The 12797-nt window shown below is 30.9% G+C and overlaps 1 protein-coding gene across 1 annotated transcript in view; it reads right to left on the reverse strand.

Annotated features, from left to right (window-relative positions):
* The window catches only part of LOC124368735 (ceramide glucosyltransferase), a 44100-nt gene that overhangs the window by 24076 nt on the left and 7227 nt on the right, over window positions 1-12797 (reverse strand). Inside the window, exon 4 of the mRNA XM_046826065.1 lies at window positions 6444-6545. Within this exon, the coding sequence (XP_046682021.1) occupies window positions 6444-6545 (102 nt within the window). The remainder of the gene's footprint in view (window positions 1-6443; window positions 6546-12797) is intronic.

The following is a 12797-nucleotide window of genomic DNA, read 5'->3' on the forward strand; positions in this document are numbered from 1 at the left end:
GGACATCACGTGTTTATGGCATTGTCAAATGCACACTTAAATACGTTAAAAAACACAATACAGGTCTAAACACAAAGTTACTTAACACAGAGTAAATAATTTAAAATTTCACCTAGATGGGTTGTATGATCTCAAAATACGGTGAAAGACAATAATACAGTTGAGTTGAGCATCACGCAGACTGGCGAAATTTTAAATGATTTATTCTGTGTTAAGATTTTGTGTGTGTAGCCTACATTGTGTTTTCATGTATTTCAGTTAATTTTTTATAATGTCGTAAACATATGCGTCATACAAATTAAAGTTTAATGGATTACTTAAATCTGTAAGTACGTAATATAAGTGTAATATTTTAATTGTATATTGGATTTATGAGAAATCAAATTTGGATTGGAAAATACTCTAAATCCTGGAAAACTATCCATACATTTAGTTGGACTAAACTATCCATGGAGGTACATTGAATTATTTAGTCACTGTTCACCTCCAATTATGTTTAAAATTTTGATGGACTGTCTGTTGTCCAAATATATTCATTCAATTAGTATAAATACTAATAACATCATTTAATTTTAGTAAAGTTTGATTCACACAAAGTATTTTATGTACATATAGAATATACATACATTTTATATACAATACATATTTAATATTTTAATTTATAATACAAATTTTTATTATATTATAACTTATAAAAAATGGCTTTATGAAGGCATCTTCCTTTTAAAACGTGGCAAGTTAAATTTAATATTTTTACAGGTTACTATTTACTGTAGATTTTTGTTTAAACATTTATTTAACAATTAAAAATTTGGAATATTTCAGAGAACTGTATGACAAAAAAAGAAAATATATATCTCACACATAACACAGTCATGGCAGAAAGGGTTGATTCAATGCAAATGTTGGGTTTAGCTCCAGTTCACCTTCTTCTTAGTGCAGCATCTGAATTCTGATGCTGTCATAAGACTTGATTTCTGGAATCTTTCCAAGAAATCCAAAAAAGTCAGTGACAAAGACGTTCTAAACTCAGTTGTTTGTGTAGAAAAACTCAGTTCCCTCACTGTGCTTTGAAATAGTATCTAAAAGAATGTAGAGCACTAAATTATCACCTGAAGAGACGGTAAGAACACTTCTTCATCTAGATTACACGAGATGGCTGCTGAGAAACCAGTGCTGTTTTGTCGTCTAGGTATCTCTGATGTTGAAACAATGCAAGAGTTTGTTTTGAACGTCTTTTTTCACCAACTTGTTTGGATCTCTTCAGACGGACATGTAATCCACTTTCCAGGAGTCAACTCTGTGACAATGTTGGATTTCAAACACTGCACTAGGTGGAAGGTGACATGGAGCTAAACACACAAAAATTGTGTCTAATCTATAAGTTATATTACAAAAATTATTTTATAAAAAAGGCTTTGGGTAAGTTCATTTGAGAAATCTTTTTGTAGTACAATTTAAGACACAAAAAGTAATATATATCAAATAACATTTCTAGCAATAAACAACAAAAATATGATTTTTCTCATAAACCCCTAAGGTGGACATCTGTTTCAAAGAATTAAAACTATTTTAACCAGTTTCAAAGAATTGAGAGAGAATCATAATCAAAGACAACTCAAAAGGGGAGAATAGGTCCAAGGGCATATGAAAATGCAGTAATATAAACAGGACACTGGTATTACTATTTAATCTATAAATAATTAGTTGTACTGCTTTTAACCAATCCAAAAATTGATTAATTTTTTTGAAGTTTATTGGATTTTATTGTATTTTGTGAAGTTTCCTCTTACCTACACCTCAGCGATTCTCCACTGGCCTATGATACCTGACCAGGCCAGTCACAAAAAATCCGTGTCCAAACAGTTTCTAAGTCCATAGGATGAAAGATGAGGCCTTACAAACCAAACACTATGAATAAGTAAACAGTCACTACTCACATGCCATTTTAACACTCCATAAAAACTTACTAAGTCTTCTAAAAAGTTTAAAACCGATTAAGTAAGAAAATGAAATAAACAAAGCTCAACTCATTACTATATTAAACACACAATCATATTATAATAACTATATAACATATAGTATATATATATAACTATATAGCCAAGATGTGCTATAGAGGAAATGAGGAAGGGACATGAAATTCTTAGGGTTAAGAGTGGAAATAACTACAAAAGTAGGCCTAACATGGTTAAACCTATAACAAAGGTGAAAACAATTTTCAGCCTCGGAGACTAAGTCTAAAGAATCTGTTCTTCAGCCTAACTCAACCAGGTTTAGTTACAGTGATGCAGTAAAAAACTGTAAAATAAAAAGCAATGTGGTGCACGGTACTAGACAGGTTAGTGAAAACATGTTATTAAAACCGGCCAAGAAGCTGTTTTGGTTGTTCCTATCAGGGCTAGACCCTTCTGTTAGCTCAGAGGATATAATAACTTACCTAAAGTCACTTATAGGAATCTGAAACTTTTGTGTGTGAACGACTTGAAACAAGGTATAATACATATAGTTCTTTCAAGGTTGGAGTTCCTTATGCCTTGGGAGAAGAACTTATGCATCCCAATTTATGGTTCGAAGGTTGCATTATTGGAAAATACCGTGCTTCGAGAAATAGGCCTAAGCCTACTGTGAATATCAGTGATTCTTTTTTGGACAACAATTCCAGTCACTTCGAGCTACCTAAATGTTTCCTATTGTGGAACCAACTCAACTTCAATGTGTAGACTTTACAGTGGTCCATTGGAATGTTCAGGGGATTCTCCAAAAAATGGACGAAATTATTCTTCTTTCTAACAAATTTGATACTCATGTGATTTGTATATGTGAAACACTGGGAGCACAGAGATAACCTTACATCCTAGGTATTCCTGGTTATATATTGGCAAGTGCCTATCACCGTCCTTTAGCAAAACGTGGAGGCTCGGCAATTTTCCTAAAGTCTGTTCTGAAGTTTAAAGAGTTAACCCACCTTGTGAATCTATCCATACCCTCAATATGTGAAGTTGCTGCAGTGTACATTGAGGAAGTTAATGTTATTTGTTTAGAAATATATAGAGTGCCAGAGCATGACAATTTTGATAGTTTTACCGAAGCTCTGAATAATGTACTGAATGTTTTAGTGAGTAAAAATAAAACTAATGCCTCTATTATTGTTTGCAATGATTTTAATGTTGATTTTTTAAGTAATAGCTTGCAGAAAAGGGTTTTTAGAAAACTTGTTTGTTAGTTTCAATTTGAGGAATTCTGTGTATGATGTAACTAGAACCTGGCCTATATGGTAATAGTGTTTGGTTACCTGTATTGATAACATAGCTGTATCTATGCACCCGGATAGGATTATTTCTGCCTTTGTGGAACTGATGGTACTGTCTGATCACCATAGCGTGATATTCAAGGGTAAATTTGATTCAGTTAATAGTTGCGGTTCTTGCTCTAAAGACTACAGTAGGTCTGAAAGTCAGTGTAAAATATCCAGAGCAATTGATGATGTAAATAGTGCATATTTTAGATTACTATTAAGTAAAGTTAATTGGCTAATGTTGTACACTTTATCCTCGATAGAAGATAAGTTTGATCTTTTTTTTAGTATGTTTTTAGATATTGTTGATATAGCCTTTCCAATTAAATACAATAGGGCTTGTAAAAGTAGGCCTAACAAGCCAAAATGGTACAATGAACAACTGAGGTTACTTAAAGAGCAATGCTTGCATACTTATACTATTTTTGGAAGTACTGGTTTGGATTTTCATAGAGATTCATATAGATCACTTAGGTGTAGATATAAATATGAGGTAAGGCAAGCTAAACTAGCTTTCAATGGTAGTAAAGTTAAGAACGCTTATTAACAAACCTAAAGCAATCTGGTCTATTGTCAAAGACAGCTTAGGTGGTAATGAATTGCCCCTCTGATAATAAGTTAGACTCAACTTTGTCTAGTTCTGGTTTTAATAAATTTTTTTCTTAGTAGTGTTTAAGTCTATTGCCCAGGATGTGCCTCAGGCAAAACATGATATGTCATACTATTTAAATAAACTAAAACTTTCTGGTGTAAATAAACATATAATGTAGAGGAAGTCTTTTCGTTTTGTCGTGTAACTGTTGAAGAGGTTCATAGTGCAGTGTTATCATTGAGTAGCAGTTCATGTTTTGTGTTTATAATATTAATTCTCATATTTTAAAATTAGCATCACCTTTTATAGCTGAAATAATGTCTTATTTGTTTAATCTCTGTATTGAGTGTTGTATTGTTCCCACAGTTGTCTTAAGTTAGTTAAGGTAATTCCTTTGCATAAAAAGGGTTTAAAGAGTGACTTTGCTAATTACCGGCCAGTGTCGATTGTACCTGTTGTGTCCAAGGTTCTTGAGATTTTGCTTAATAATCAAGTTATGAAAATTTTTTGAGAATAATTTTTTTGTTTTCTAATAGTCAATATGGTTTTAGACCTGGTAAGAGTACTAGTATGGCTGTAATTAATTTTATGAAAGATTGTACATTAAATGTAGATGCAAAAAAAATGTGTGGTTGGTAACTTTTATGATATGTCGAAAGCTTTCGACACTATCGATCATCTTATTCTTTTAAAGAAACTAAAATTTTATGGATTTGATGTTAGGTCTGTTAATCTTATGCAATCATATTTGTCTGAAAGGTTTCAATCTGTGTTTCATAATGGTTGCTTTTCTCAATATTTACAAGTGCATACTGGTGTACCGCAAGGTTCAATTCTAGGACCGACTATGTTTATTGTATATATTAATGACATGCCATTCGGCTCTTAGCAATGTCTGTGTCTCATCCTCTATGTATGCAGATGATTTAGCAGTACAAATAAGTTGTTCAAATTTTAATTTGGCTAATCAGTTGTTGTTTCATTTTAACTCAGTAGCTGAGGACTGGACTGCCAGCTAATGCTCTCTGCCTTAATATGGATAAAACTCAAAGCATTAAGTTTAGTTTAAGCAACTTTGTCAGTTATAGTAAAGTTTACATTTTTGGGAGTTCTGTTGCAATCAAATCTTAAATGGGACTCTCACATTGTAAATGTTTGTAAAAAGATTTCTAAATGTACTTTTATGATTAGAAGACTTAAATTATCTGTAAATTTAGATATATTGATGTCTGTTTATTATGCATACATTCAAAGCCATTTGTCATATGGAATAATTGTTTGGGGCTGTGATAATAATGTAAAAAAAGCTTTTAATTTTGCAAAAGAGAGTTTTAAGAATTATATGTGGTGTTAGCTGTAGAACTCATTGTAAGCCTTTATTTAAAAGTCTGGGTGTTCTTACTGTCCCTTCGTTGTATCTGTTGAATTTGTTAATGTATATTAGGGGCTAACTTAGATCTAATTCCTACTACCAGCTCAGTTCATGATTATTTTACTAGACAGAGTAACTTTCTTAGAGTTAGGCAATGTAATTATCACACAACAATTAAATCGACATTTGAATTAGGTAAGAAAATTTATAATATGTTACCATATGAAATAAAATGTCTAGATGATAAAAAATTTAAATTTAAGTTAAAATTACTGTTGATAGAGCTAAGTGTATATGACATTAAGGGAATTTATTGAATTTTGCAGCCTATCTCAAAATGTATGAATCTAAATGTTTTAAGTTGTCTTTTATGTAGTCTTTAATCTTAAACTAATTTTTTTTTAATTTTTTTAATATAATAACTCATGCCCTACAGTCGATATTATATTTGTGAAATGTTCTTAATAATTTTTTTAGTATTAAGTTGAATTTTTATTCTTGTTCCTGTTCTAATTTGACGATGCCATGCTTGTGAAACTTGTATAAAAGTAATAAAGAATTTGATTTGATTTGAGAGAAATATAAGAGGTTCGGAAGAGGAGGTGGAATTTTGGAACTAAATATAACAATGTCAAGTGAGTGTTATATCAATACACAGTTATATGTGTCTAAAAAAAGAAATTGGTAACAAAAAAAGTAATAGAATATGGAAATAAATACAGTTGAGAGGAAGATGTTAAAAATATGAAACTTTTTGAGGTTGTTACATGAGAAGTCTAAAATGAGGTTAAAAAAGTGTTAAAAAAAATAATTTTAGAATTGACACCAAAACAAAAGGAAAGAAAGTTAAATAGGAACACAGAGACCTACAACTACAGAAGAGGGATATAACATATTTACAAATACAAATAAATTAAAACTTGACAACTTGTAAAATGGAATAGGCCTACAAACACTGACAGAACAAAAAGGTTACAAGGAAATAAATTCTACAGTCAATAGGTAAAAGGAGGAGGCAGCCAATAGGTTTGTTTACGTACAAAAATATTTACATATAAAATGCAATAAGTGTTTTGAAAAAGCAATATGAATTGCTAATTTATATCTGCAATTCTTGTAAATTATGGCCTTATCCGTAAAGCATGCTTGGAAATAAATGTAGCCTCTTTAAATGAACTTACTTCTTATACCGCTGTCTGATATGAGAACCAATGGGTATTTCGAGGCAAGATATCCTGGTTGCATATTGTTGATTTTGGGATTGACTCCTACATCAGCTCCACCTGAAAATGTTCACCAATTAGCTGTGTATTCAGTAAAACTGCACAATAATTATATGTTTTACAATCAATTATTTATTGATAAATCCTTTTACAATCAAGCAACTTGGTAACCAAAAGCATCAAGCTATTCAACATGGGCAGTATTGAAATTGCTGACCAATTAACTACATTATACAAAACAGTGGACAACAGACAAAGTACAGGACTGGTTTTTTAACCCTTTAGGGACCAGATAAAAAAATACATGCCATTAATTTTATGCCCTAAGTTTCAAACACATTAGAAATTGCACATGTATGAACAATATTTTCTAAGTTAAAAGAAATATGATAATTTTCAATCATACACAATGTATAGAATAAAATTCATGTTTTTTTAGGTTTAGAAAAAGGTATTTGTTTATTTTTGTGAAATAACATTGATTTACATATATTTTTAATTTAACACATTTAAAAATACGACTTCTGATCTAAGTATTAATTTAATTAGGACGGTTATTATTGTGGCAAAAAATATATGAATATGTATTTCATAGTGACAGGATTGCCATTTTAAAAATTTCAAGTTGACATTCAGGGCATATCCCCTCAAAACATTAAAGTATGTATCATTTATTTAACTAGTCATATATTCTTGAGATTCTTTTTTTCTATATGCTGTGGTAAAAACATTACTATAATTGGTGAAGTTGTGAATGTGAATTCTAATCAAAGTGCTCATTTTGAATAACTTACATTGTTTGTATTTTTTTAATGTCTGAAAGTAATAAAAGTATAAATTTCTTGTGTTTAAATTTGCAGTTCAGTATCATTTAAATTCGTTTTCAGTAGTGAATTGATTAGATAAATACAAAATGAAATTGATCAAAATGTACAACAAATTAAATGTTTAATTTCTGAACCGTCAGAAACTAAATTTTACCAGATAATGGTCATTTATAGACAAATACTTCCTCAATATTAATACATTGTAATTTTTGCAGAAACAATTTCATATTCTGATCACAGCTTGGTTAAGAAGTGGTTTCTTTAACAAATTCTTCAGTTTTGTTTATCCTGAATATAAACGCATTACTAATAATTTATTCCTATCAAAATCATAGATCAAGAGATAACTAAATAGTTTTATATCTCACGATTTTTTCATAAAACAAGCCACCTTCATGATTTTTAGACTAACAATAACAAAGTGAATGTCAAGGGAGATAATGTAATACCAAAACATATACTGCACACAAACGCCCATCCCCAGGACCATCATTCTAATAACCACCCCTCCCCATTACCACTATCCCATTGAGAAATCCATATTATGCTGCTGTTAATTAAGGGTATAGAACTGTTAAATATGTTATGTTATATTTTAATAATGCTGTTAACTGACTAAATTACATCTGCTAACTGTTACCTCTACGTACCGGGTGTTTATAAATTAATACCGGAGTTTTAACGTTATGTATTATTTATTACATAAAACTTAAAATTATAGTTAATATATGAAATTAAAGAGCAACTCAAATAGTTATACATAAGAGCTTAAAATGTTCCATGTGACCTCCATTCGTCACACGGCACACATCAAGTCGATAGCCCAGTTCTTCCCAAACTTTGATCAATGTGTCTGGAGTGATTGTTGCAACAGCTACTTCAATCCTGTTCCTTGAGTCGGGTAGGTCAGCTGGTATCGAAGGTACATACACACAATTCTTTATAAATCCCCAAAGGTAGAAATCATATGGCATCAGGTTGGGTGAACGTGGAGACCATGTGAAACAAGCTCTGTCATTAGGCCCCTTGCGGCCAATCCAGCAGTAGGGTACAATGACATTCAACCAATCGCGTAATGACTTATGCCAGTGAGGGAGTCCACCATCTTGCTGCCAAAAGAAGTTCTGTGGTTATCTTCTTCCAATTGAGGAAATAGCCATAGTTCTAGAGCATCAAGATGAGAAATACCACTTCCAGTTCCTTCTAGATATGGATCCTTCCGTCTAGATATGGCACACAAAACATTCAATTTAGGGGAGTCTCACTGAAATTGTACCATCTTATGAAGGTTTTCTGAGTCTCAGATACGCACACCATGAGTGTTCACATGTTCATTGAGGTGAAATGTTGATTCAACACAGAAAACAACATGATCCATAAAATCATTCTCCTGCCACAATATTTCGTTTACAAAATTGGCAAATAAACCATAGTCTGCAGGCTTTAAAGCCTGTAATAACTGCAAACAATAAGAACGTAGTTTTAAGTGTTTGCATAAAACTTTCCAATCAGTCATCACTGGAATTTCGAATTCACGACCAGCCTTCTGAACTGATTTCTGTGTACTACATGTGAAAATCTCTCTCACTCGCTCAACACTCTCTTCACTAACTAAAGAAGAGAGATAATACCAAACATCTTCAAGTTTTTTTGTGACTTGTGACTAACTGTTGGTCATCCCGTACTCTTCCCTTTGTAATGACAGCCAGTATCTTCAAACTGATGATACCATATACGGATGTTATTATCACTTGGAGGATCACAACCGAACTTTATATGGAACACACGTTGCACAGTTACTACAGATTCGGTTTTTGCAAACTGCAGAACACAAAATCCCTTCTTTTCACCATATTTGCTAATAGCGCTTTCTATTGGATGGCAAAGGAAACATTGCATCAGCATGCGCACAAGTGACAGCTAAGAAAACTGTTTGAGTTTCTCTTTGATTTGATGTATGATTTATAATTTTAAGTTATATGTATAAAAACTACAAAGTGTTAATACCCCGATATTCATTTATAAACACCTGGTACTGTAAAAATGTAATGAAATGTAGTTATTCTTTGCATCACTTTTATAAGCAACAATAACCCACAGAACTATCTTAATTAAGAATGTCGAAGCATTTGTTTGGAATTCAATTTATTTAATGCAGAAACAGAAGCCTCACACATTATTGTTGGTAATTTTATGATACAGATAGCAATAAACATAAGAAATATAGAGAATTAACAAGAAAATTTAGCGAAAGTAATATTGAAACTTTCTTAAAACTTTTAGGGTCAGAAAGTTGGATAGATGTTTATATGTCTGGTGTCAATGACAAGTTTCATACTTTCCATTCTATTTTTTTGCACTATTTTAACATTTGTTTCCCTAAAGTATCTAGTCTAAGACCTAATTGCATATCCAAAAACAATTGGGTGACAGAAGAGATTAAAAACGAAAGAACAGATTTAATTGAGCAAGAAAAGATATATAGAAAGAACAAACAAAATAATAACTTAAAGCAGCTAAAAATTAAAAAACATGATCTTAAACTAAAAATTATTCAAGCTAAAAAAAGATTTTTTGATAACAAAATAAAATGTTCAAGTAACGTTAACAAAACAACCTGGAAGTTAATTAACATGCAAACTGGTAAAAATAAGAATTTAAAAGAAAACATTATGTTGCTTGATAAAGAAAAACTGTTGTTGGATCCAGTTAGAGTTTGCAATGTTTTTAATAACTTCTTCATCAATGTTGTGGATCAGCAGATATCCCATGGTGATGAAGATGTGCCTAAATCCTCAAATTATTGTAATAGAGATTGGAATCCAAATTTAAAAGTATTTCGATTCAGTCAAGTTACACAACAGCAAGTTAAAAAAATTGTCAGTTCATTTAATAATAAATATTCTACTGGTTTTGATGAAGTACCAATTGTAATAATAAAAAAAGCAATAAGGCATTTATTAAGACCGTTAACACACACAATAAACTCTTCTCTAATATCTGGTAAATTCCCAGATGAACTGAAAACGGCTAAAGTAATTCCTATTTACAAAAAGGGAGATCCTCAGGTGCCGGAGAGCTACAGGCCAGTATCATTATTAGCGACGTTTTCTAAAATATTTGAGAAAGTTGTTAATGAACAACTGTTAAATTATCTGTCGGGAAATGATCTTCTTGATAATCAACAACATGGTTTTCGTCCAGGCAGGTCAACAATTACTGCATCAGTAGAATTTGTGCAAAATTTAATAGAGGAATTAGATAAAGGTAATAGACCTTTAGGAATTTTTATGGATTTGACTAGAGCGTTTGACAGCGTAATTCATGACGAACTTATAAATGTTCTGGAAGATTTAGGCTTAAAAAATAAAGAAATAAATTGGTTTCACTCTTACATCAGTAACCGTAATCAATACGTTGAATTATCATACTTAATAAATAAAGACAAAATCAATTTTGTATCCGAAAAAAAGCTCATAAAGTATGGCGTACCACAAGGTTCAATTTTGGGTCCCTTACTATTTATTTGCTATATAACAGGACTTTCTACAGTAGCAGAGGAAAACAAAATGTGTTTATACGCTGATGATGCAAGCGTAATTGTCAAAGGAAAGGATCCTAAGGTAATTGAAACATCATCTCTTAATTGTTTGAATAAAATTAACTACTCTTTTTTAATTAAAAAAAAATTTGTTACTTAACCCCGGCAAAACACATTTTATACCCTTTTAACCCTCCAACTGTTGTTCATCAAAATTTTGATGAACACAACCCAATTATGATTGTTGTTCATCAAAATTTTGATGAACAAACATTCCCTAGCATAATCACTCATTACAGTATATTCCAGCAACGTATCGATTCGATTCATGCACCATTGGATTCGGGAAAAAAAGCCTAAGGAATACTATAGTTTTATTCCTCATTGTATTGTAGTGGCAATGTACCAAGTTCGTAGTTTGGAACGTAAAAGATGTGACCGCCATGTTGTCGATGCCTTCTGAGTTGTTGATGTGACGAGTCGTGTTTATTAGTAAGTTTTAGGAGGTTTATTTGTGTTTTAGTGTTGTGTTTAGTGTGTGGTGAATTGTTAAATATTGCAGTAGTGCAAATAAATATATTTTAGAATAATAAATACATTTTTCGAAAATTTTTCGCAAAAGTTTTGAGTAATGACAAAATGAAACTTTTTTCGACTCTTCAAAAAAAAAGTTATGGAATTTATTTTACTACTGCTGTATAGTTTACTTCATTCTGAGTAATAAAATATGCAATATAACATGTATTGAAGTAAAACTGTATTAGTAAAACTTTTATTAGCAAACTCTTACATATACACCCTATTTTCACAATTTATGCGCATCGCTGCTTTTTGTTATATAGTGTTATTATAGTTTCATAAATTTGTAAAATGCTTATGTGTTTCTGAAACTAGAATAAATTTGACATAAAATGGATATCTCACTTTTATAGTTTTCTTACTATAACTTGGTTTGCTAGGTATGGTCCCCCCAAATTAAAAAAAAAATGTAAATTTTGAATTTCATGGAAAAAATATTTTTAGTCAACATTTTTTTAAGGCCAAATTTAAATACTAATATTATTATATGTTTAATTCTGAACACAAAAAATATATACTTCTATATATATTACATTTAATTTATATTTTTAATACATTTTTTAAAAAACCCTTGCACGAGGCTCGGAAACATGCTGCCACTACAGGAAAAAATGACTGCCAGTTGGAGGGTTAAACACACCAATCGAAGTTTAATTTTCAATATGACATTAAGATAAATAACCAAAATATAATGGAGGTAGAGGAAACTTGTTTCCTAGGTCTAATAATAGATCAAAATTTAAGCTGGAATCAACATGTACAAACCATAATAAAAAAAGCATCATCTGGCCTGTACGCCCTTAGGCAAATGGCAAACCTTTGTAACCAGGATACTTTAAAACAAATTTATTTTTCTTTAATACATTCCCATATAAGCTACGGGATCAGTGTATATGGAGCTACTTCAAATAAAAACCTTGAAAAAATTCTTATACTACAAAAAAAATCAATACGGTTAATTCTAAATTTACCATGGCAAGCAACCATTAAACATTTATTTGCACAATTAAGAATTTTAACTGTTTACAGTCAATACATATACGATACAATAACTTACACAAAATTTAAAAATATACCTAACTATACCACTCATTGATATAATACTAGGAGTGGTATAATTTTTGAAAATCATAAATTAGAGCTGTTTAAAAAGAAAACTGAATACGCTAGTACACGATTTATTCAATACATTCCTATTGACATAAAAAAAATTGAAGGAATCAATCCGTTTAGAAATAAATTTAAAAATTATCTCATATCACGATCATTTTATTCTTTTGAAGAATTTTTTGAGGGCTTGGGCCATTAAACAAAAATAAAAATTGAGTTGATTTTAGTTGTTTAAATTAACAATATTTATGTTAA

This window comes from Homalodisca vitripennis, chromosome X (assembly GCF_021130785.1).
Source record: "Homalodisca vitripennis isolate AUS2020 chromosome X, UT_GWSS_2.1, whole genome shotgun sequence".
Lineage (NCBI taxonomy): Eukaryota > Metazoa > Arthropoda > Insecta > Hemiptera > Cicadellidae > Homalodisca > Homalodisca vitripennis.